Source organism: Oryx dammah, unplaced genomic scaffold (assembly GCF_014754425.2).
Source record: "Oryx dammah isolate SB20612 unplaced genomic scaffold, SCBI_Odam_1.1 HiC_scaffold_28, whole genome shotgun sequence".
Taxonomy (NCBI): Eukaryota; Metazoa; Chordata; class Mammalia; order Artiodactyla; family Bovidae; genus Oryx; species Oryx dammah.
In genome coordinates, this window is record NW_024070212.1 from 113,210,047 (window position 1) to 113,236,801 (window position 26,755).

Below are 26,755 nucleotides of genomic sequence, written 5' to 3' on the forward strand. Positions count from 1 at the left end.
AAAGCACAGCCACTCGCAGAGGATGCACACATGTGGCAACACCCACCAGGCACGTGAACAAGTAACGTGACTGGACATGTGAACACACAGTTGCATCTTAGAAAGTCTGCAACTTGACAGTTCATTTGTAGGGAACTCACTGTGCATCAAAACCCAGGGTCAGCTTGAGCAGCTGAGAACAACAAAACCAAGAATTGAATGCATGCCAGTTTGTAAGACAGGTTCGTTTTCTCTGTGTAATAACGTCTCTTATCCTGGTGATTTATCTAAGGTAGAGGAAAAGACACGTAATTTCATCATTGGGAGAAATGTAGACATTCTACCTATGGGGAGCTCCTTAGGAAAGCTTTGGTAAAACCTGAAGATGGTTGTCATGGCTCTCCCAACACAACATATTCCATGAACCTTGCATGACGTTTATCTGCCTTCACACAGGTATATGTGTGAATATATAGTATTAGCTGGTTGTTTGACTATATCACAGTGTTAAGCACAACATTAAGCTTTTAATTTTAAGTACTTCTTGAAAATTGCACTGTGATTAATGAGAAGTTAAAGATAAACATGCCGAAGAAAATGTACTTCTCCCAGATAGCCCCTAAGAAACGCAGCTGCTCACATTTTAAGCTGTATCCTCCTAGCCCTGTCCACAGTCTATGCCTTCACCTCTGCTGGCCTGCAGCCCCCTTGGGTACACAGCGTGCTCCCTGCTCTCCTAGATGACACCAGATCTCGGACACCTGCCCATGCCAACAAACACGCCTCTATGCCAACATCTTAATAGTCACATAACATCTGTCCTGCACGTGTGCCCCAATGGACTGAACCGACATTTGGCGAGCCGACTTCCTCTCTCCATGATTTTTACCGTTGTGAGTCACTCTGATCAGCGTCCTCGTTTGACACCTCTGTACCCACATCCATGTCCTGCAGACACATTTCCAACCATAGCCTTCCTGAGTTGAAGAGGGTGTGCTTCTGTGGGCTCTGGGTATGGACTGCCAAATTCCAGGAAAGACTGTATCAGTTCATCTCTGGCTTTCCCTCCCCCCTGTACTCTCAGGAACATTTCCCTTGTTTTTTTTTTAACTTTCAGTAGGATAGGTAACAAATGGTATCCTTGCAGTATGACTTGCTGTCTGGAGTGAATTTGCTTCCAGGGCTTCCCCAGTGGCCCAGCTGGTAAAGAATCCACCTGCAATGCAGGAGAGCTGTTCGATCCCTGGGTTGGGAAGATCCCCTGGACAGTTCCATGGACTGTATAGTCCATGGGGTCACAAGGATTCGGACACAATTGAGTGACTTCCTCTTTGACATTTATAGTCCCTTGCAGGTATTTGGAGTGGCTGTGTTCTAGTCTTAAGTTGTCGGGAGCTGCTGACCCCTGGCGGCCCGACATTCTTTGGTTCCAAACAGGAAGAGGAATTACCTTTTTGAAAGCCTTTGCAGTAGGACCAGTAACAGATGGTATCCTCACCATGTCATTTGCTGGCTGGGGTGAACTGTCCTTTTCCCTCTGGTCTTCCAACAGTGGCTTCCCCTCTCTGAACTGGGCTCAAAAGCAAGCGTGTATTTAGGCCCCTCTGCTTGTTCCGCCTGTTGGTGGGGAGTCTTTCTGTGCTTCACCAGTAGGTAGGCTTTCGAGATACACACTTCTTGGACTGAGGGGATTCCTTGTGCTTGATTTATTGGGGTTATTTGGGACATAGAGTCAGGCTGCTTCCCCAGTGGCCTAAACCCGAGACTTAACACCATCCCGTGAGGCCTGCCTGTGACTGTCATGCTCCCGTCTGGGTCTTTGGGGTTCTTTCTCCAAAGCTCCATCAACAGGGAGGTGCCCTTTCCCGGGCGTAGTTCTTCCTAAAAACCCCATCAGAGAACAGAACCTATTGATGGACCCGTTTGCTTTGTTCCTTGGAGGGAGACGTGCAGTCACAGTCTCCTTGCTGGCCTCACCGACCTTTAGAAAGTGAGATCTCATGGGTGATGCCCCCCCGGTCACATTCCAGTCTCCTGCTGAGCACCTCAGAGGGACGTTGGCTGTTTCTTGCCAAGGGGGAAGAACGGTGGCAACAGGAGATGGTTCTGGAACATTCCTGCTGGAGGGCCTATGCTCCCTTACTTTTCCTCTCTACCTCTTGATGATATGGTCGCCATCCGTTCTTCAAAAGTTCTCCTGCACAGGCTGCTTCTCATGCCATCTTTCCTTTTTTTTTTTTTTTTCCCCTATGTATGCATGGATATTATTGGAATATAATAAAGGAGCAGAGTGGGGCTTTATAATTGTACAGTAGGCAAGAGCCATCATCATTTTAAAAAGTGTGATTCGGTTAATGCGGTCAACTGGGAGCTACAGTTATTGATACAGGTAGACAGTTCCCTAAGGAAGTGGCTTAATCTAGTGGTGAGTTTGAATTACTAGACCACAGAGAGATGTCATGACTTTCATTGTAATCCTTCGTGGATTCTTGTTTTCACAACCAAGCTTTGGGTGCACATCTAGAGGGCTGTGAGTTTCAGGTATATTTCCTGGCAGGGGCCTGGAATGTTCTGGTCTAAGGTGTTCGGAACCACAGATGCCCAGTGTGACTTCCCCCGTGGCTCAGCAGCGAAGAATCTGCCTGCAGTGCAGGAATGCAGGAAACGTAGGTTTGATCCCTGGTTCAGGAGGATCCTCCGGAGGAGGGCATGGCAACCCACTGCAGTGTTCTTGCCTGGAGAATCCCATGGACAGAGGAACCTGGCGGGCTGCAGTCCACGGGGTCGCATAGAGGTGGACAGGACCGAGCGACCGGACCCCACAGCAGACGCCCAGTGGCTGAGTTAGTCCTGTGCGCTCTGTGGTCCCAGACACGAAGATGCATCAGGGGGATGTCCAAGGGCAGAGTCCTGACTTCCCTTACTAAGAAATTCGGGAGCATGCAGATCGGTGCTACTTTAGGCCCCAAAGGTCTACATCGTGGAGAATGGCCCAGTTATTTGAGTCTGGAAAATTTCAAAAGGGGATGGAAACTAAGGATCTCAGATAGCAGTCACACTGTAACACTGGCTTCCAAGGTAAGGGGTGTTACGGGAGAAAGACCACTAAGATCACTGGCCCCTTGTGCTGAAGACCTAAGTGGTCTTCAGCCATTTCCTTCTCCAATGCATGAAAGTGAAAGTGTGAGTTCCAGGTATATATTTTCAGTACTGGGGAACTCTTGTCCAGGTTGGTAGCTTCCGATTTCCACACTGTCCGTCGTCCACCTCTTACTGGTCACAGAGCAGGGGACCCACATCGGTCTCAAATAGCAGATCCTACAACCCGTGACTCTGCTGGGAGTCACGGGAAATGACCTGGCTGAACAGGCTGACCTTTTCAGACAGAGTTTTCAACAGAGGTTGTGGTTGTGCTTGGTGGACTATCTGCCAGCTACCCTGTACCCTCCTAACTTTTGATGATGAGATGGTTTATATATCAAAAAGGAAGCTGGCATGCTTTTATGAGGGCAGAATTTTAATCAGGTGTTTAATACTCCCATAGTAGGGAGGTTTGGGGTCAAGAGCAATAAGGCTTAAGATGCATCAAACGTAGGATTCAAACAGATGTTAGGCGGGCCTACAGCAGCCTCAGCAGCCCCTTCAAAACCAGCATTTTCCTGTTGCCCTGGGGCTCCCTTCGTGCTGGGACATTTTATTTCCTTTGCACACGTGCGCTGCTTGGGGCCCCATCAGCCTAGACTCTGACTCCACCACTGGTCGCCTCGGACGTGATTCCCTGTTAAACCTAGGAATCTGGGGCCTTTTGCATACGAGGAAGATGAGAGCAAGTAAAGGACCGAATCTAGTCACATGGAAAACAGCCAACGCACTGGATTGTCATACTGCAGTCAAATGCATCACCTGCAGGGGGTGGCCTGCCTCAGAGAGCGTGGTCTGCACGGCCGGACGCCCCCTGATCTGATCTGAGCTGATCTAGGCCACTCCTGTGTTAGCCAGTTTAAAGTCACAGTGCTCCACAGCAAGAGATGTCACCGCAGTGAGAAGCCTGGGCACCACAGCTAGAGAGTAGTCTCTGCTCACCTCAACTAGAGAGAGCCTGATCAGAGCAGCCAAGACCCAGGACAGCCAAAAATAAAAATAAATAAAATTTTTAAAAAATGAAGCCCCAGATGACCACACTGACCAGTGCTGCTGGACAGGGCCATCCCACACGCCTCTCCTGACCCCGCCTTGCTGAACTGCACCCCACCTCGGCTCCCCAGGCTGCCAGCTATGGTGGTTTGCTCAGACATCTGCTTGGACAAGATGCTCCGGCAGCATTGGGTTCTGACTTTAGCTCACTTTAGGTGCTGTGGAAGCAGGAAGCTGACCATTTCCTAAACTTGCTTAAAAAAAAAAAAATCCATACAGCTCTTGTATTTTTTAAATGTCTTCATTGGATGCCCTTTAAAAAAAAAATCTCCCAGAAGAGGTCATTTGTATCCTTGAGGGAAACAGATACGGTGTCCTTATTTCACAGGTGTCCCTGGAACTGTTTACGTAAAGATCATCCTTTGGACAAGCTTCAGTCCCAGCAGGTGTCTCACACAGGTTTTTGTTGCTGTTGTTCAGTCGTGTCCGACTCTTTGCGACCCCACGGACTGCAGCTCTCCAGGCCTCCCTGTCCATCACCAACTCCCGGAGTTTGCTCAAACTCATGTCCATTGAGTCGGTGATGCCATCCAACCATCTCATCTTCTGCTGCCCCCTTCTTTTGCCCTCAGTCTTTCCCAGCATCAGGGTCTTATCTAATGAGTCAGGTCTTCGCATCAGGTGGCCCAAGTATTGGAGCTGCAGCTTCAGCATCAGTCCTTGCAATGAATAGTCAGGGTTAATTTCCTTTAGGATGGACTGGTTGGATCTCCTTGCAGTCCGAGGGACTCTCACAAGTTGGTGGGGTAGAAAACAAACCCAGCCTTTGAAGAAAGCAAGCAGTGGGTGCCAGACCCCAGCTGTGTACCTGTTTGTGGAATCTTAGCATCAGCTGTGTACCTGCTTGTGGAATCTTAACAGAGCAACATGCTCTTGGAAACCGTGGCTTCAGAAACAGGCCGCCAGCTGTGAAACCAAGCATCCTCAGCTTTGCAGCAGGCGGTGGGTTTTGGTAAGGCCGACCAGCCTACCGAGTGCTCGGGGTGGGTCAGCTGCCAGGGAAGCTCCTGCCGATGGCCTCCCTGGATGGCCAGGCCCCATCATAACTCACGTGCCCGAGATGAATAATAGCTCAGGGCCTTGGGTGGTGGCCCCGTGACATCGCTTCCAACTGGTCACCGTGGCGTCAGTTTCTCCTTCCTCCATCACATCCTTTCCTAACCACATCTTCTTCCCAAGCCCTCAGAGTCTGCCCAGACGTGTCTTTGTGTGTTTCACCCCGAGATGCATCCTACAACAGATTATTTAAGAGACTCAAATCCTTGGTCCCTCTGACACACAGCTCAGCCTCATTCTGGAACTTATTCAGCACAGGCATCCCTGAACCTTCCCTGACCGCAGCTAGACGTCGTTGAAGGAAGCCTTTTTACCCCAGGCATGTTTCCTGTTGTTGAAAACCCAAAACAGTCCTCTTAGGGGGAAGAGACCCTCTCGGAGCAGTGGAATAGAATTGCCAGCACGTGGCCAGATCATAGGTGTGACGGTCTGGGAATTAGAATACTGACCAAACATGGATCCTATCCAGACAGTTCCCTACAAGTTGATACTAGTGATACCTCCGCACCCCAGATTTGCTCTCTCTGCGCTCCTGGGAGTCTCAACCCTACCCTTCACCCACTGCGACACCCCCGGCCTGCTCTGCCCTTCCCCAAAGGCTCGGGAGCTGTTGGCAGTGTCTGGCTTGGCCTGCTGGGGTCCGCCTCCCTCCTGCAGCGTAGGTAGAGAGGGGGAGATGTGAGCAGAGGCAGGAGAGGGAATGGTGGATTTCAGCCTAGGGGCTTCCTAAAGATCGGTGGTTCTTGCCCTGCGGGATGGTGGCTTCAGGGTGCGGGGGCAGGGGCATGCTCATGGCGTTGCCTCCGTAACTGAGTTTGCATGCCCCTGGCCTGTGGTGGAACTTGTCGTGAAGCATCAGCTCCTGCGTCCTTCCCCTTCTGCACGGGGTCAGGCCCTTCTTGGCATGCCTTTTAAGGTAGACCTTGAGAAACTGGCCAGATGAAGTCTGCTTGTGAAACCCAGAGAGAGAGTCCGTTCACTCCAGGGGATGTATGGTGGTATTGTCTTCTTAAGATCACTTGAGACTCTTTAGAGTGTGTGGTCCAAAAATGCCACCAAAAACTCTTAGCAAATGGAGGCTCCTGGAGCCAGTCGGACCCCCACCCCCGCACCCCACCCCAAGATTGGTGCTGCTGGGTGGGATGAGTCTCATGGTAAGACAAAAAACTGGGTTCAGGAAAAAAAGAAACAGTTGATTTGATTCATCTTTCTTTCTCAAGATGCTGTTATTAAGTAGAACCTAGAATGATGCTATTATTAAATGGAACCTAGAACGCAGTTTAGATAGCACATGGGGAACTCAACCAAGGTAACAAAGCTGCTTTGGCTTTGTGGGCACTCCCAGTAGAGTGTCCGACTACCCTGGTTTTTCCTAAGATGCGGGACGTTTGGTGCCAAAATCACAGGAAGCCCCAGGCAACTGGGACAAGTTGGTCACCTGCCCTTCAGGACTGACTAGCTTCACTGCTCCTCCATCTCCACGTGGTGTTCTGCACAGACAACCCTAAATACGTAAATAAGACTGAACGGTAAACAGCAAGCTGTTGACGTCTGCTGTGGCCCTGTGGTCTATGTATTTTTTTGATTCTCGGAAGACCTATACAACTATAAGACCTTTAAAAAGCCCTAAGTGCTTGACCTTCTTGGAGGAGACACATCTGAGTGTCCCGAGGTTTCCTGACACTTGGCTGGGTCGTGGTCTGGGTGGGTGAAGGGCTGCTGGTTCTGAGAGCCTTGGATTCGCTCTCTGTGGACTTGAACGTGAGCCCTTAAGCAGCACCTTGATGGGAAAGTGGAGGGGATAATGAGAAAGAACTTGGACCCTCGGGGCCGCACAGTTCAGCACCGCCACTCATTCATCTTCCATGTCAAGGGGGCTGCCGTCCAGGGTGCGGCTGAAATAACTGCTGACAAGGCTGTGCGCGGGGCATTCCTAAGTGGACCCGTAAGAGTTCACTCGGGGCCGCAGGTCGAACCAAGGACTCGACGGTGCCCTGACCAGGAAGGATCCCCTGGCTTCCTCCTGAGCACGAGTGGCTGGCTGACACAGCTGACCGATGTGTACTCGAGGTGCTCACCATTTTGAAATCCTCCTTCCTGGATTTCTTTCTCATTCCATGTGCTGCCCAAGTGAGAAGCCGCTGGGCTGCAGTCACTTGCCCCTGCCCTGCAGAACCGGACGCTTCCTTCTCACAGGACCTTCCTTCCTAATCAAGTGGCTTAGACGGTCCATTTCCACGCAGTCTTTGCTTCTGTATGCTGTTGACATTTCTTTGTTTTTTCCCCACATGGACTCAGACTCTGAATTATCATCAGAATGCTGATTTCAATAAGTTTCTAGTTTCAAAAGCATGGGTGGGGGCGTGAAATCTACTTTTTTTTTTAAACGGATGCCAAAATAACAAAAAGATGTGAGATGCTTTCCAGAGCAGGCATTCTTCTCAAAAGAAATATTTCAAAGTAAAAAGGAAGATAACCTTTTGTTGTAAGAGAAGCAACTCTTGCCCGTAACCACTGTTGGTAACTGTCATTTAAAATAACACAATCCTTGGAATTCTCTGGCAGTCCAGTGGTTAGGACTTTGCACTTCCACTGCCGAGGACCCGGGTTCGATCCCTGATTGGGGAACGAAGATCTACAAGGCACCCGGCATGGCCAAAAATAAATAAAATGACTCATCTTTGCATAAAATCAAGACACTTAACTGGATGATTGAGGATTCACAGAGAACCCCTCTGGCCAGCTGCATGCCCATGAAGGTGCACCCCCATCTCTTGAGGTGGTGAATTGAGTTACACTTGGAAGAACTCTGCCTTGGTCTCCCCAGAATGTTGCAGAAGCCAGACTGCAAGGCTGGACAGACAGAATCCAAGCCCAGATTTCCAGATGTGGAAACTCTGAGTCATGGAAGACTGCTAACCCTGAGAAGACAGGCCTCCCTTTCTTCCTGCGAAGACGATGTTGGCGTGTTCTGGCCGTGTCACACTGCAGCAGTCCGCCTGCTTCATCCTGTGATGGACGGTTACCAGGTCCTGCTGCCCCTGGAGAAGCCGTGGTGCCGGAAGCAGTCTTCGGTCTGTACACCATTCTCCTGTCTGGCTTCATTCCAGTCTGATGTCTGTCGTGCAGGTGGACCTTCCTGCCCGTCCTCCACGGGAGGTGCTCCCTGGCTCCTCCTGAGGACTGTGCCCTGTGCCCTGTCTGCCCAGGGCTCATGTGGGCTCAGCGTGCAGGCCACCACCTCAGAGGGGCCTCGTGGCCAAGCGCAGGGCCGCACCGGGGCTTCGTGTGGAGGCTTTGCCCCTAAACGGCCTGGGTTCCAAACCTATGCTTGGTAATCCTGGCTCTGCCTTAAGAATCCAGGTGAGATTGGAATGGAGGAAACCACCCACATTATACAGCTTAGACCTCCCCCCGACAAAGCTAGATTAGCTTTATGTCGGGAGAGAACCCACACACAGGGGCGTGATACAGATGCCACAGAATCTCAGCCCAGTACTGGAACCCCCAGGTGGTCCTAGTGGGAAAGAACCCTCTTGCCAGTGTAGGAGATGGAAGAGACTCAGATCTGATCCCTGGGTCGGGAAGATCCCTGGGAGGAGAGCATGGCAGCCCACTCCAGTGTTCTTGCCTGGAGAATCCCGTGGACAGAGGAGCCTGGTGGGCTACAGTCCATGGGGCCACAAAGAGTCAGACACGACTGATTGACTTACCTTTCATTTCACTTACACACGTAACATAAAGTTTACCTTCTTTGCCCTTTTTAAGCATATAGTTCAGGACTGAGAAGGCTATCCATGTTGCTGTACAACAGTCTCCTCCGTCCGTCTCTGGGATGTTTTCATCTTGGAAAAGTGAAACTCTGCCCCTATTAAACACTAACTCTGAATTCCCCCTCCCCCGGCCCCCGGCAGCCGCCTTCTACTTTTTTCTTCTGTGAATTTGACTATCCTGAGTACCTCGTATCAGTAGAATCATGTAGTGTTTGTCTTTTTGTGGCTGGGCTTTCACTTAGCCTCCTGCCTTCAAGGTTCATCTGTGTCGTAGCATTTCTCTCCTTTTTAAGGCTGAGTAACAACCCACTGTATATCCATACAGTACCATTGGTGTGTACATCCCACAACTCAACCAACTGCAGATCAATATTTTGGGGGAAAAAAAAATCAGGAGTTCCAAAAAGCAAAAACTTTAATTTCTCACATGCTAGCAACTATTTACATAGCATTTATATCATATTGGGTATTAGAAATAATCTAGAGATGATTTACAGGAAGATAGAGGTTACAGGGGCTTCCCTGGTAGCTCAGATGATAAAGAATCCACCTGCAACGCAAGAGACCTGGGTTTGATCCCTGGCTTGGCCCAATCCCCCGGAGGACGGCATGGCAACCCATTCCAGTATTCTTGCCTGGAGAATCCCATGGACAGAGGAGCCTGGCAGCTACAGTCCCTGGGGTCACAAAGAATTGGTCAGGACAGAGTGACTAAGCACAGCAATGTGTGTAAATTATATGCAAATACCCTGCCATTTTATATAAGGGCCTTGAGCATCTGTGGATTCCGTTGTCACTGGGGGTCCTGGAACCAGTCCCCAGTGTGTGCACCACATTCTGTGCGTCCCTTCATTTGTGGGGCAATGCTTGGCTTCCTTCCTTCCTTGGCTACTGTGAATGTTGTTCTTGCTCAGTTGCTGGGTCCTGTCTGGCCCTTTGTGACCCTCATGGGCTGCAGGGACACCAGGCTCCCCTGTCATTCACTGTCTCCCAGGAGTTTGCTCAAACGCATGTCCACTGAGTCTGTGATGCTATCTTACCATCTCATCCTCTGCCACTGCTTCCTCCTTTCGCCTTCAGTCTCTCCCAGCATCTGGGTCTTCTCCAATGAGTCTGCTCTTCACATCAGGTAGCCAAAGTATTGGAGTTTCACATGTGTGCAAATACGTCTTTGGAGCCTGAAGTTTTAATGTTAAAAACTACAAAGCAGGAGAGCTGTTGAGAATAGCTGAATTTAAAGATGCCTGACATTAACCAAGGCCCTGGTTGAGAAATACCACAGAGAAACTGGCTGGGCCCTTCATGATCGGGGCGGGGGGGGTGGGGGGGGTTCTGGAGGCCTAATAACCTGCATGATGGTCTAGAACCCACGTGGTGTGAAAACACCCACCCAGCCCTGCCCACGTGGGCTCTCTGTGTTTGCCGAGTACCCTCCGAAGGTGAGGGAAGCTGTCCCTCTCTGTTCTTTGGGTAGCCTGGGAAATACTTCTGGCTTTCATTAAAGTTTCAGATAGTATGAGAAATCATTTCTCCTGTGTATCAAGGCTTTCAGACCCATGGAATGACACCACCGCAATAGAATAAATATTTTCAGGGAATATCTACAACTATTGTTGGCAGGAGGGACCACTGAAAAACTCACACCTTTTACACATACACAGAAACGTTAGATTCTTTATCAAAGTCTGCTCTAAGGAATTCCTCATTTATTTATATAGCCCTCAGGGTTTGAAAGTGTTTAGATTTACAAGGGGAAAAAATGGCCAAAATGCTGGCTCACCATGGTACACTTTGTCTTGATGTTGAGAACAGAGTGACCGTAAGTAGCCCAAGATCAGAGAACGTCTTCCTGTCTCTATAGACATTAAGCTATCAGATAGGGTAGACTATGTCTAACTTACTCTTTTTTCTGCATCGAAAAACTCTCCTGCCTTCTTGCCTTAAAAAAAAAAAGTATATATATGTTTTTATAATAGCTTGTGAGTTTGAGTAAAGCTTCTAGAGGAATCCATGGGACGTTGCCTTATCAGTACACAGCATATTTCATCCTTGTACCCAATCTGCAGGGCTTCCCAGGTGAAGCAGTGGTAAAGAGTCTGCCTGCTAATGCAGGAGATGCCGGTTTAATCCCTGGGTGGGGAAGATCCCCTGGAGGAGGAAACGGCAACCCACTCCAGTGTTCCTGCCTGGAGAATCCTAGGGACAGAGGAGCCTGGCGGGCTACAGTCAGCGGGGTTGCAAAAGGACTGGACACATCTTAGCAAGTAAAACAACCACAGCAACAACTCACTCTGCATCACTTTGTTTTCCACTGGGGCCCTGTGAGGGTTGTTCATTGTGGCTGGAAATCCTTACCAAAGGTAGCTAAGTCAAATCCATCCATTTTCTTCACTGGCAGCAAGTCGCTGCGGAGAACTCTCAGTGGGAGAGCTCGGACGTGGGGGACAGCGCGGGAATGTTCTTTCCCTGCTGCCAAGAGATGGGGTTTCATCATTAGACTTTATAAATGTGTGCTGCTCTGGTTCTAACCCGGTTGCCGGCCGGTTGCTAAGGTGTTGGGAGGAAGGGAGCGATGCAGACTCAGAGGATGGCTTCTTCTCAGGTGTGCCCGTGGCCCCAAATGGAAACCAATCAAGGTGCGATTTATGTTCATTAAGTGCTTGTCAAAACTGAAAAATTTTCTAATCAACAGCAATCTAGCGGCGTCCCCATCGATGGCTGGGAGTGCCGCCTCTGCCGCAGCGGCTATTTGCCTGTTACAACTCTAGGCTAAGAATCCGCTGATGATTACATTAGGCTAAGCTGCGAAGTAAATGAACCATATCTTATTTAGGTGCCACGAGCTTCAGTGTAGTCCTGCCCCGCAGGGCACTTGATAGCGTTTTATGGCTTTAAAATTAGTGTAGCTTCCCATTGGCTGCAGGGCGCTTGCCTGTTATGCCTTTGAACTCAATAAGCAAGGGGAAGGGGGCCTTTTGTTTTTCTCCTGTATTTTTCTCCCTTGCATTTTTAGCAATTTTGTTTTGCATCTTTTCCAGACGGCGTTTTGCAATAAAAATGTCTGACTACCCTCTATATGCCTACCCCATCCCACCTCCCCCCCGACAAAGAAAAGAAAAAAGGAGAAAGGGAAGAAAAAGAAGAAGTAGAAAATGTCATGCATTTGCAAAGGACAGTTTCTTTCCCCTGTCCTGCTAAGTGAAAAATAGCATTGCAAATCACCCCCAATGGCTTATCAAGTTGGAATGGCTACCTCCAGTGGGGACAACACCTATACTTCGGGGAATGCCCACGTGAAATCACAGGGCAAATATTTCAGAATATTAGACATGAGCAGTAAGAGCCAACATGTATTAAGGGCTTTGGGATTCTTTCAAGTTCTTTATGCATTATCTCAGTTAATCACGACAACAATTGCTTGACGAAAGAATTATTATTATCCTTATTTTTAAAGATGAGAAATGAGAACCCGGGATGATGAAACAGTCCACAACCCCTAACAGACAGAGCCTCCCAGGCACTCTTACTCTGAGGCCATCCTCTGGCCTGAAGCAGCTCTGTCTTCTGCAGATAATCTTAATTTAGAAAACCAGAGAACTATGTTAGTCAGTGAATTGACCACTCTTCATTTGAAATGAATCTGATTATATTACTGTAAACCACCTTGATGGGCAGTAAATAGCATTAGGAAAACAGAGTCACTCCCAAAACAATGCATCAGGGAGGCAAAAGACTTTTTTTTTTTTTCTAGACAGGCCTAGTCAAAGTTCTGAAATTAGAAGAAATTCTGTGATGGGCAAAAACTGAAGTGGGAATTTTTCTGTCCATGTTGAGTTAAAACGGTAGAAGAAGAGAGTGACCGTCAGTGTCCTTGGAAGAGGACTTTGTGTGCGTTTCTGTCCTTAAAAAATCTATTTCTTTAAGTGCTTCACGTTCTAGCAAATGCATCCCAAGGAATCTGGAGTTTTAAAAAGGTTCAGCTAGATCTAATTATCATTACGGTGAATATTCCTACATAACTCAGACTTTGTCAGATCTAAGTACTGGTCCAGTTGTTTCAAGCCATATTTAATTATAAAAATACTCGTAGAGCCAGGAATGGCGCTGGCTTCTTGAAGTTCACTGCAGTGAACTTTCACTCATGCTTGCCTCTGGAAGAGACCTGCGTATGTAACACATTCATTTTGTAAGGCTAGGTTTGAGCATGCATGGGTTACAACTGGGTAATATTCAATTTAGCTTAAAATGAGAAAAATCTGCCTTGCAGTGTAAAGCTCAATATACAAGGTCAATCAAGACAGAGACAATCAAGAAACACAAAGATTGTATTCCTAATTCATTGTGGAAATTTTCTATTTTGATTTAGTATATTGTATTAACCTATGCTTCCCAGGTGGCTCAGTGGTAACGAATCCACCTGCCAGTACAAGAGACACAGGAGACATGGGTTCAGTCCCTGGGTCAGCAAGATCCCCTGGAGAAGGAAATGGCAACCCACTCCAGGATTCTTGCCTGGGAAATACTGTGGACAGAGAAGCCTGGCAGGCTACAGTCCATGGGGTCACAGCCAGACACAGCTGAGCAACTGAGCATGCATGCATCTTAACCTGTGACCGAGCTTATGTGGGACTTGAGCCCGACATAGGACTTGCACACTGAGAGCATGTGCACTGGAGAGGTTTACCCGGGTGTCGAGCTCCCCTTGATACGTGAGGGGTGCCGCACCTGCATGACCTTTCACCAGCCTTCTCTGCTGGTGTGTCTTAGGTTAATTCCCCGGGCGCAGTAAAGCCTTTGTTCAGAATCAGGTGTCAGCTTTGCCTTTGCCTCGTCGCTGTTAGACATCCAGTTTGCTGGCTGCCTTCTTCCTGCAGTGGCCACAGGTCACATGGATGAACACTGGTCAAGCGGTCGTCCCAAAGCAGCTCTAGAAGTGAGACTCTGGGATTCTCTTGGCCATCTTGGGAAACCAAACTGATTCTCCCAAGGCTTTTCTCTCTGAAGCTGCCTCCTACCTTGCTATTGTAACTGTGGTCCTGTAGAGATAAGGAGAAACTGTCCTCTTTGAGGTATGTGATCTGAATGGATGTGGCCGGAAGATTTCTCGTAGTATTACCATCTCTTCCTGGTATCTTTAGGGTGTCACTCTCCTCTGCGCCGGTGACTATATATAAGGCTATTGTTTATTATTCATATGTGTCGGACTTGAGCGTTTGCTGGTCTCTTTGAAGGGATGGTATTATGTATGTCTTTATAGAGGAATTTCCTTTGAAAATAGTATTAAGCAGAGTTTGGGAATGGCAGGGCATCTGACAATGGCTTCTCTTACATACTTTTTTTTTTTTTTGAGCCCAGAAGTAAAGGTTTTTAAAAATAGGATTTATACAGACTTCTGTTCTTCTTGAAACTGGACATACGTGAAGTGCAGTGAAAATGGGGAAGACTGAGTTATTCCTCTCCTCCAAGAGCAGACAGACAGGGTGCTGACTGTGTCCAGTACCTGCTTCCCCCAGTTGTGTGCACAAAATCACACACAGCCAGCCCGTGGCTGGTTTGTGAACATTAAGTGGAACGCATGGTTCTAGGGCCCGTATACTTTCTTAGAAATCGAGGGATCTGAGTGAGTCTTTGTTTCTGTGGATTATATCTATTGATGTTTGTCATGGGAGAAATTAGAACAGAAAAAAATTGTATATTCTAGAATTCATTTAAAATAATAATAATCCACTCATTACATACTGTCCCACAAACATTGTTTATGAAAAAGATACTTTCCAAAACAAAAGGAAATTGTGAGCAGAGTAGCATTGTTTTCCTTTTTTCAAAGCAGTTTTAAAGTATGTAAGAAAAACTCTCATAAAGATACTTGGCTGGAAGAGGGAGGAGTTTGTTTTTTTTTAAACGTTGTGTGCTTTTAAAATTTTCTGTTTTCGGAGCATAGTTGCTTCAGAGTGGCATGTTAATTTCTCCTCTGCAGCACAGTGATCCTGCGGTTCGTGTGCACAGTCTTTTCCATATTCTTTTCCACTGTGGTTTAGTATATGATATTGAATAGAGGGCCCTGCGCTGTGCTGTAGCATCTTGTTGCTTATCCCTCCTATATATAATACTTTGAATCTGCTAACCCCAAACTCCTAGTCCCTCCTTCTCCCACTCCCCTCCCACCCAGGCAATTTCAAGTCTGCTCCCTATGGCTGTGAGTCTGTTTGCTAGATAAGTCCATTTCTGTCGTATTTTGGATTTCTATATATGAATGCCGTCATGATATTTGTCTTTCTCTGTCTGGCTTACTTCACTCACTGTGGTGATCTCTGCATTCATCCATGTTGCTGCAAGTGGCATTATTTCTTTTTTTTTTTTAATGGCTGAGTAACAGTCTTTTGTTCGTGTGTACCACTTCTTTGGGGGCTTCCCTGGGGGCTCAGAGGTTAAAGCGTCTGCCTGCAATGCGGGAGACCCGGGTTCGATCCCTGGGTCGGGAAGATCCCCTGGAGAAGGAAATGATAACCCACTCCAGTACTCTTACCTGGAGAATCCCATGGACGGAGAAGCCTGGTGGGCTACAGTCCACAGGGTCGCAAAGAGTCGGCCACAACTGAGCAACCTCACTGCACTTGCACCACTTCTTTACCCGTTCGTCTGTCAATGGACTTTTGAGTTGTCTCCATGTCCTGGCTGTTGTCAATAGTGCTGCAGTGAACGCTGGGGTGCGTGTGTCTTTTTGAATTATAATTTTGTCTGGATATTTGGGCTTCCCAGGGGGCACAGTCATAAAGAATCTGCCTGCCAATGCAGGAGACACAAGAGATGGGGGTTTGATCCTTGGGCCAGGAAGATCCCTCGGAGTAGGAAATGGCAGCCCACTTCACTGTTCTTGCCTGGGAAATTCCACGGACAGAGGAGCCTCTCGGGCTGCAGTCCGTGGGATCGCAAAGACTCAGACGTGATTGAGCGACTAGGAGTGGGTTGTCGGATCACGTAGCAGCTCTAGCTTCCGAGGAACCTCTGTGCTGTCTGCCATACTGCTCAGCAATTTCTATTCCCACCAACAGTGAAGGAGGGCTGAGGGAGGAGCACTCTAATAGCCATTTCAGATTGTGGGTCTTCTCGGGTACTGCACCAAACCCCGACATGTGACAGTTTCTTAAAGCTTAGGAATTCAATGAATTTTCCCTTCCTTGCTGATATAAAATTCAATGACCTGTCTTGCACTTTGAATGAACTTGTATCCACGCATGTGACATTCAGCGTCAGTCGTTTCAGAACGCTTGTTTAACTGAGGTATGCAGATTTCCAAATCTGCACTTTTCATCGAGTTGTTGTTCAGTTGCTAAGTCATGTCTGACTCTTTACAACCCCATGAATACCAGGCTTCCCTGTCCTTCACTATCTCCCAGAGTTTGTGCAAACTCATGTCTACTCAGTCAGTGATGCCATCCAACCATCTCATCCTCTGTCACCACCTTCTCCTCCTTCCCTCAATCTTTCCCGGCATCAGGGTCTTTTCCAATGAATTGGCTCTTCACGTCAGGTGGCCAAAGGATTGGAGTCAGCTTCAGCATCAGTCCTTCCAACGAATATTCAGGATTGACTGGTTTGATCTCTTTGTGGTCCAAGGGACTCTCAAGAGTCTTTTCCAGCACCGCCGCAGTTCGAAAGCATCAATTCTTCAGCACTCAGCCTTCTTTATGGTCCAGCTCTCACATCCGTACATGACTACTGGAAAAACTATAGCTTTGACTATGCAGACCTTTGTCAGCAAAGTGATGTCTCTGCCTTTTAATACACTGTCTAGGTTTGTCATAGCTTTTCTTCCAAGGAGCAAGCATCTTTTAAATTGACCACTGTTTCCATTTGACCCCATCTACTTGCCTTGAAGTGATGGGACTGGATGCCATGAACTTAGTTTTTTGAGTATTGAGTTTTAAGCCAGCTTTTTCATTCTCTTCTTTCACCTTCTTAAAGGGCTCTTTAGTTCCTCTTCACTTTCTGCCATGAGGGTGGTGTCATCTGCATATCTGAGATTGTTGATCTTTCTGCAGGCAATCTTGATTCCAGCCTGTGATACATCCACCCTTGTGATGTACTCTGCATGTAAGTCAAATAAGCAGGGTGACAATATGCAGCCTTGACATACTCCTTTCCCAATTTTGAACTGGTCTGTTATTTCATGTCTGGTTCTAACTGTTGCTTCTTAACCTGCATACAGGTTTCTCAGGAGGCAGGTCAGGTGGTCTGGTCTTTCCATCTGTTTAATAATTTTCACAGTTTCTTGTGATTCATGCAGTCAAAGGCTTTAATGTAGCTAGTGAATCAGAAGTAAATGTTTTTCTGGAGCTCTCTTGCTTTTTCGATGACCCAATGAATGATGGCAATTTGGTCTCTAGTACCTCTGCCTTTTCTAAATCAGGGTCTTTGAATACCCCCCAAATCACATTCATTAATATCACCACCAGTCTTGTCAGAAAAAAGTCTCTGGGTATTTGGAAGGTATCAATCTCATGGTGAGAGTTACAAGTTTTCAAACTTCACATTATCACTAGAAAGCTCAAATTCTATCACTGGCCACAAATACTGTCAGCTGCTTTCCTTGCAGTACTAACTTTGTTCATTTTCAAGAAAATATCTGCCAAACACCCAAGACTGAATCACCACAGTTAGTGTCTGATGTAGTCCTTCTTTCAAGTAGAAGTGTTGCCCCAGCAAACAAGTGACAAATTCAGCTTGTGACTGAAGCGCTTCGGGAAGAGCTTTCCTGCTTTCAAAGTGCAGCAGAAACCCTGAAGTGTACTTGCTGTGGCATCACCCGAGAAATTTAAAGGCTCAGAGGTTACAGTTGTTTTTAATCGGTAGGTTTTGGTTTATTAAGAACATCTTTGGGTGAAACTGTGTTTTGTTTGCATTTTGAGAGCACAGGAATCAGTAAAATAAAGACGGTGTGCAGAGCACAACATGGTTACCATGGTCTCGCTCCATACTGAGACGCCATCAGTGTTTATCACTCACACCGCTTCTGTACCATCAAAGCAAATTTCAACACAGGGAAAAAGCAAACGATGTCTTGGGGGTTGTTTTGAAAATAGTGTTGAACTTGTGAATCCTCTGATAGGGTGTTGAAGACTACACTTTGAGGATTACTGAACTTAGATTATGCAAAGAGAAAATGCTTGATTAGACTAGCCATGACGCAAAGACCAAAGCACAGCATTGGTCTGTCCTAACAGTTATCTCACTTAGAGAAAATATTAGATAGTAATAGAAAAGTGTAAATTTCTCAACATTTTATGTACAGTTAGGAACCAGAACTTATTGAGAAAACCTAATTGGAACACAGATTCCTGTCATTTTTTCCATCATGTAATTATGGAAACGAATAGTCTTAATACCTTTAAAAAGTACATGTGAAATTGGGGTGATGTTGATTGCATTTCAGAGCTGTGTGTTTTATTCTGATGATCTAACTTTGAGATGCCAATCACATCTTGGATGCGTTTGGGTTTCTCTCTAAGATCTTGTTAAACTGCTTTTTGGTGCCCTATGAACACATGGAGCAAATCATCTTTCACCAGACAGCCAAAGGTAACAAAGGGATGGGAAGCAGTGAGAATCAATATAGTAAGAGTATTTTTAGGGACTATTGATGGATTGCTGTATTTTGAGCTTAACTTCAAGGGCCAAATGCCCCCAAGCTGACTAAGATGAACTCACCATTTACTGAGAACTGTAGGGCGTCAGGCACACAGAGGCCTCTGGGATGGCCAAGACGACACCCACACATTGTTCCCTTGGCTGTCTGGGGAGAGCTCCTGGACGGTTTTTTTAAGGAGCCTTGTGCAGTATTTTGATAGAGACTTGACGCCAGTCTCCTGGCTGGAACTCAGTGCTTCTTCAGTGATGACCTTCCAGTCCTGGGAAGTCGTAACTGTGAGATTTTAGGACAAAACCGTTACCGCAGCGCATTCATTAATGCGCCAGTCAGGAGGGATCTGGTACACCCACCAAGGTGCCCAGGGCTCCGCGCTGTCTCCAGAGGCAGCCCGAGGAAGGTGGGAGCCACGTGGAGCCGCGCTGCCGTCAGCAAACTGGAAGCTGCGGGTCCCTGACACGCTCTCAGTTGCTAGCAGGTTCCCTCACTGTACCTCATTTGCATCTGGGACATCAATTAGCATGTTTGTTGAGGCTAATTGAATGAAACTCAATCATAGCTCTTAATTGCTTGACTATGTGAAAAGAAATCACATTAATGCAGCTAATTAAGTGTACGGCAATAGATGCAACATAATTAGGAGGAAAATGTGAAAACCAAGGGATGGCAAAGGTTCGGGAGCCGGGTGGCAGGGGGGCGCCAGGCACGGTTACCAAGCTCCATCCACCCGGTCCAGGACAGGTCCCTCCGCTCCGGTGCCTGCTTGCAAAATATAATCCAGGCGATGAGCACGGACAACTTGAGAAGAAAAATGCAAATAGGTTTGCAATTACTACTTTTTCAAGCTGTTGAGGGGCAGGAGATGGCACCTCTGGGGGGCCGGGCTCTTGAGTGGGCCCCAGGGACTTGTTAAGTGCTGTTTAAAAGTACTTGGCTTTGAATTACCCTCATGCCTTGTTAAAGGGTTTTTTCCCCTTTTATCCTCGATCAGCATTTTTCTACCAGGAACACAGGGAAGGGATGTATCTGGAACATTTGCATATCAAAATCAGGCTCGCTGTCTTTATTTCACCCTGCGAGGTCCCTACTTTGGACCACTGGGCCCCACGTCCCACTTCTAAAGAGGTGACATTATTTAGAGGTTGTAGCTTCAATTCCTCAAGTCCCAAGCTGGGGCCAGATGAAAAGGGTAATTCTTTCAAAACCAGAAAACTCCCGTGTCGTTTCTCTTGGGAGAAGCTAGAAGCCACTGATTCCGGTATCCACCTGTTTCTGAAAACACCAAGCTAAAAGACTTGTGTGGACTAGGAAATGCATCTTGTAAAGGTTTTAGCAATGTTAGAGGCTTGAAATTTAGGAACTGCCAAACTTACCGTCTGCATTTCTTAAGAACTAATTCATCTGTGCTTTGAAGCGCCTAACTCAGGCAGGAAAACCAGATCCCTCAGCCCGTGCTGAGCCAAAGATAAATGAGTCCCTTCGCCGCATTCAGATCTGGAGAGCCGGCACTTGGTACATTTCTATAATAATTTTAAATAAAATATCCTGGTTATTGTATGTTAAAACATGCCTATTAAAAAAGGGGCCATGCTGAGGCTTAGTCACTCTCTGATTAGGCTCATTTCAGAGCCCATAAGCCATAAATGCTCAATTACACTCCTGTTATTGTATTTTAATTTGTTAAGAATTGGCATTAAAGAAGAAAGTTATAGCAAGTTGATATTTTTAAAGGAGTAACTATGCAAGAAGGAATTCATTATTTACAAGTCCTAACTTTGGTTTTGAAACTTGAGGTTTGCCCCTTTTCAGTAGATATCAATGGAAGTAAGTGAAAACTGCTTGAGAACAACCTTTTTTTTCACAGTGACCTTGACCCTTGGTCCTGTGCTGCCTGAAGGTCACTTCTTCCATGTGTTTTTTGTCTGCCATCCTCTTGACGAGCTGCGTCATGAGACCTCAGTGTTTCCTCCCGTCTGCTTTATCCTTCAGCCTAGTTTAAGGATAACGACTTTCTTTCTATCCTTTGTCCTCATCCTTTTGAAATCACAGTTTTTTTCATAGTAAATAGTATTTGTGGTGGGAATCAGGGGGCGCAGTTTCTAAGCATCTTAACTTTTAAGTGGAGTCTTTAGTCTGTTCCCAGTTGGGCACAGCACCTCCCTTCCCTAAACCCGTGATGACTCTCCTTCCAATATGCCCATGGCCAACCCTGGCAGATGTCCCCCAACAAGAGATGGGAGATGACATGCCCAGCTGGTCCAGTCCCGGGTGTATCAGTGCCTATGCCCCCAGCTTTCCCGACTGACAGTGTACGAGCCGGTGCAGGCACTTCCGTCTGGATGGTTTATCATCGCTGAAGAAGGCCCAGCCTTGCCCCTCCCTGGAGGAGCTGGTCTGAGTTCGCCCCTACTGTGGTGCACCCCCTGACCCTTCCTCTCTCCGCCTGCAGTCCTGTGTTCCTCCTGAGTCTAGCTGCGGCTTTTTGAGCTTCTGTCCTCTGCTAAGAATTGGCCGTCTGAGGTCTGTCCTTGGGCGATCACCTGTGACCCCATTGCATCTTCTCTTGCTGGGCTGGTGCTCGGCAAACCTTCTGGGGTTCTGTATTCTCCATCACAGGCTCCCCTCACGTGATGGAGTTCCTCTTCCAGCACTTCCTCCTCCTCTTAAGAATTCTCCCAGCCCCCTTCCTGAGTCTGGAGTGGCCCCCACGTGGCCACGACTCCTAGCTGCTTAGGTTCCAGGGGGAGGTGAGATGCTCAGCCGGTCCTCCCTCCTGCATATGGCAGAGAGAGGACAGCTCTGTCTGTCCTGACAACTCAGTTTGGGCTCTTGCCCTGGGTTGGAATCTTGGACTTTGGATTCCTTTGGGGGCCATAATTTCTACTGGAAAACTTCCTGCCTCTGGATATACCAGTCCCTGCTTCTCAGCTGCTTCACCTCCTGAAATATTGACCTTGTCTTGCAATTAAAAGAAGCCAGTGGGGTCCTTCTCTTGGCTTCCCTGGTACCTTGTGTCTCCTCTCGAGCGTCCGTCACACGCCTTGACTGACTTTCCTGGCCCCTCTGACTGTGCAGTTCGCTGCTAGACCATCGCCTCCTTCTCTCCCTGTGTCTACTGGCCCTGTTGATGGGCAGCTATAAGGAAACGGCTCACTGCTCCCATCTCCCTGGGTCCCTTGCAGCCCGCACACTGGCTCCTTTGGTAGTTCTTCTGAAATTAGATGGACTTGAACTCGATTGCTTATACGAAATACACATGGATTGGTTTTTCTTTGGTATCATAAAATGAATCCCCCCAGGATTCCGCCAGGCTTCCCAGGCTGCACTAGTAGTAAAGAACGTGCTTGCCAATGCGGGAGACGTAAGAGAAATGGGTTCAATCCCTGGGTCAGGAAGATCCCTTGGAAGAGAAAGTGGCAACCCCACTCCAGCAGTCTTGCCTGGAGAATCCCATGGACAGAGGAGCCTGGTGGGCTACAAGTCCTGGGGTCAAAAAGAGTCAGACACGACTGAAGCGACTCAGCAAACACGCATGAAGGATTCTGCCAAGGAAGGAATCTGTTTATTTCCTTCCCTGGTTTGTCTTAAAACACTTGAAATATTATTTACCCAACAGTGATTTAGATAGACTGCATCGTTTCTCAGTGTGTGATGTTGGTTTAATGATACGTCTGCAGAGACAAGGGGGCTTATTGCCCATAAAAACACATGCAAAGATCAATAACTCCTAATGCACCAAGAGACCCCTCACCCTGGCTCTCAGTCACCGTCTCCTCTCTGCCCATCCATCATCTGACTCCTAAGTATTGTTTTCCTCCTCGTGGAATTGGATAACGGCCCACTGTGTACCCAGACTTCTCCTTAGTTCCATGCCAACTGCTAGTCGTTCACCTCCAAAACACAGACAGCAGCAAGACACTGTTTCTGAGTACAGCAAATCCCTTGAAGAAACCTCACTCTGAATATGAATAATGTGCTTTCTACTTGAACATCCAGCTCTTGTCCATCCATCAGGGACCTCTATGTTTTTTCAGCACCCTACCACTGACCCCTCAGACATCTTCCTGAACAAAACGCTTGGCCTCTGAGTTAGAGTGTTTACCTGAGTTCCCAGCAGACAACTTCAGTCTTAGCTAGACATTCAAGGGTATCACCATCAGAGACAAAAAGGTTATTACAAAATAGTTCCTACGCCATGGAATTTTCCCTGCAACTCACAGGAAGAGCCCAGGCTCCTCATGTGCCATCTGATAAGTATCAGCTCACAGAGTAGGATTTCATGTCCATATTTATTTTCTTTATCCTCCTGCATAGAACCATCTACTGCGTCTCCTGTATCTCCAGAGCCTGGGCTAGTTCAGGACACAGGCAGAGCTGATTTCAGTATAATGATGACGCCATCAGGACAAGACAAATCAAAGCCTCCTTATTTTTTAAAGAGCTCACCACCGTGGAAGGGTCATAGGATGACACCTCATGATGTCTCATAGATCCTCTTGTCCTAGATTGTAGAAGGTCCCCCTTTTAATCTCTCTTGGGTGTTTTAACGTTTTGAACAGGATTACATGCAGAATGTTCACGGTAAAGAGATTGATCTTCTGAGAACCACTGTGAAAGTCCCAGGGAAGAGGCCCCCCCGAGCCACATCAGCCTGCGCACCCATCTCCAGCCCGAAAACCAACGGCCTGTCCAAGGACATGAGCAGCTTGCACATTTCACCGAATTCAGGTAAGCTCACAGCCGACCTGCCGAAGAGATCTGGCCCGACTCCAGCAATGGGTGGCCCTGATGTGGGAGACAGTGCTAAGCTTCTCGGGTTAAACGGAGGTTTTGCCCATTAGACTGTAGGCTAATGACACCCTCTCGTGTCTTCTCTGGGTACTTGTTCCCCCTGCACTTTGGGTCCCAGGACTGCCCACAAGCAAACTGCGGCACTTTGAGTCACAGCTGCGTGGACTGCTAGGCTTTTCCAGGGCTGGGAGGTTGAAAGTTGTATCTTACACATGATGGAGGATTTAAGGGCCCTCTGAAAAACATCAATTCACTGTTAAAGTGTCAAAGATTAGTCCTAACTAATTTGTCGTAAATGTGTATAGAAAAATGGAAACGCCAATTTGGAGCAAGATTTAAAGCAAACCATTGGACCTGCACAAAATTTCAGACTCTCTCGGTTTTATATTGTAACTGTTATGTCTTCTTCGACACAGCTTTGGTTTTCTGCATTCTCTTTTAAAGGAGGATTTGTCTTTCATTCAGCATCAGAGAAAATCAGTGTTTCTCAAAATAGATGTGTTGAGAAATTCCCAGCCTCGGTGTACAGCGCAAGCCCTCCAGGGTATTGTGGTTCATTGTTGTATAAGAGTCTTGGTTGGCAAACCATGCTGTGGCTTTTGCCTTCCGTGATTTCTTATCAGAGGAAAGGTGGTGAGGACTTAAAGTCTTCCCACCAACAAACTCAGACTCCTCCAACAAATGGAATCCCTTAACAGATTTCAGTTATTTCCTTTCTCCTCTCCAGCTCACATCTGATTTTCTCAAAATAGATTTCTCTGCTGCAGTCATTCCTCGCATGTGTCCCTGCCTCTTAAACACGCTGCCTTTCTTCCTTTCTGAAATGCTAAATGCTTTTAAAGAGGAATGATGCTGACCCCATCGTTCCACGGTGTGAATGACATTGTTGGCCAAAGGAGGCTAATAAAAAGGAGATGGAATTTGGGGTCCACCAGCCTGTGCCCTGCTGCCGGGGGCTGCGAGGTGTTGGGTAGGTAACTGACCACACTTCCCATGAGGCTGATCTGGCCTGGTCTACCTCCGTCACAGAGGTGTGATGGCAGGTACTGCGGAAACTCATAAACACAACACAAACGTCAGCTGTTGTTACTAATCAAAGTAAAACTGGGCTTTCTCGTAACAGAGACATTAGTTCATTCCAGGAAGCAGATAAGATTACCCTATGTGTCTCATGGACTACTGACCTTCCTTCCAAGAGATACGTGAATTTTCCCTTTCAGGATGGTATGCTAACTCTATAGGAAGAGAGAAAAGTGCCCAAGGAAAAAAGAATTTTTCTATAGTGAATAAAAAGCTGATGTCTTCATTTTAAACTGTTTTTTTTGTTCAAAAAGTACTTATTGAGTATCTGTTCCATGCCAGGGATTGTGCATTGTGGATCCCAAGTTCCCGACCTCCAGAACTTCCATGCAGGGCAGTCACCCCTTATGGAAAGTCACCAACTTTCCATTTCCGCTTCTAACCTACTGTCATGCCACATCTCTCCATTTATTTATTCAAATCAGCAAGCACATATGAAGTTTCTAATGTGTGCTGGTCACTGTCCTGCACTCCGGGGGAACAAAAATATCAGATGTTATCCCTGCCCTCTGGAATCTCAGCCTCTGGGTAGTGGGAGAGATGAGTAGATGAATCAGTGCAGCGGCCCATAGTTGGGGCAGGTAAGGGGGTGTGAAGGCCCAAGGCAATGTGCTCGGCTCCACCCAGGAGGTGGGACAAGGCTTCCGGGGGATATACCTGTGTGGGTGGGAAAAAAGGGTGGGAACTTGCCAGCAAGTAGGACGAGGAAAGAGTCCTGACAATTTGAAGCCGTGTGGGCTATGTAAGATTTGGGGTTTGAACGTCATCTTGAGATTTGTGCTCTTTGGAGCTTAACTGCCACTTACTGTCCTAAGGAAAATGTTGTGTTTGTTAACAAATAGAAAACACACCAATGCCGTATAAACCTTATCATGTCCCCAGGAGATGTTATGTTGTGGGCCTCAGCCTAGGGATTGAGTCCACAATGTCCAGTTGCCTTCTCTTTAAGAATCTTGCTGTTGGGTGAATGGGAGGCTTCGGGGCACAAACGAAATCCTTTTTCCACGGTCACACCCTCGGTTCGTTACAAGCAGATAATCAACCTACACCGCTTGCATTGCCATGCAGGGAGCCCGGTAGATTTCCATCCTCCTTGGATCACAGGGAGGGACGCGAGCAGTGCAAGTTCAGTGCCTGAAACAGGGCACCCAGGGCCGGTGCTCGGGACAGCCCAGAGGGATTGGGCGGGGAGGTGGGGAGGAGGGGGATTCAGGATAGGGGGGACACATATCTACCTGTGGTTGACTCATGTTGATGTGTGGCAGAAACCGTCAGAGCGTTGGAATTATCCTCCAATTTAAATAGATTAATTAAAAAAAAATACAAGTAGGGACTCGGAAGTGGGAATATGACGTCCGCCGGAGCACAGCACCACTTAGGGGAGGAAGGAAGCCGCTCGTGGCCACAGGGCTCAGGGCTGTGGTGCCCTCTGCCAAGCCCTGGACAGTGTCATCAACGTGTCCAGCCAGAGTGACGTCTACCTGCTGTTGGTAGAACTGGCTCATAGGAAGAATTCCAGCCCGGCAAACTTAGTTCAAAGTAAATCGTTGCTGCTTTTAAGTGATGGATTTTTTTTTTAGCTGAAAAATGGTTATTAGTTATTTTAGAGCTACTTGACAAAGGACCTACCACAGAACTTAACCTCACCTTTCACTGTCAACTCATTAGAATTCTGCCACTTTGGTTTGGAACTCTGGATGATCTGCTGTTTCTTTGTAGCCTTTTTGATTGCTTGTTTTTCACTTTCTATCTCCACGTTATTGAATCAGATCGATGTTGTGTGCCTTCCCTTCTATAACTTTTACATTCACGTAGGCCTGACCTGATACACACTTATTCTGAAATCTTTGTGCATAACTTACTAATATCTTAGAATAAACGTCTGGAGTTGAAGTGACTCGGTAAACAGATATAAACATTTATAAGATTCTTGTTACACATTTCCAAATTCATTTCTAAAGAGGTTTTATATAAAATAAACTTCTGCGTATAAAGTGAGTGCTCATTTCATTTTTACACATTTTTAGAATCTATGCTAATCTCATAAGCAATAAAAGCATTTGGTGCTTCGCTTGTTTGGATTCCTTCAATTCATGCTGACGTTGAGCATCTCATCTGTCTTTAGGTCGCCTGTGTTTCTTACGTTGTATTCTTTGGATGTATCCTTTGCCCATTGCTGCACTAGGCACTTGTCCTTTGCTTATTAACATGTAAGAACTCTTTGTATATTAAGCAT

The 26,755-nt window shown here is 47.1% G+C and overlaps 1 protein-coding gene across 4 annotated transcripts in view; it reads left to right on the forward strand.

Moving 5' to 3' along the window:
* Positions 1-26,755, forward strand: part of AGAP1 (ArfGAP with GTPase domain, ankyrin repeat and PH domain 1) — a 576,216-nt gene that overhangs the window by 367,508 nt on the left and 181,953 nt on the right. For all 4 annotated transcript variants that reach the window (XM_040231824.1, XM_040231822.1, XM_040231820.1 and 1 more), the window contains one exon: positions 23,208-23,376. In XM_040231824.1, coding sequence (XP_040087758.1) covers positions 23,208-23,376 — 169 coding nt within the window. The remainder of the gene's footprint in view (positions 1-23,207; positions 23,377-26,755) is intronic.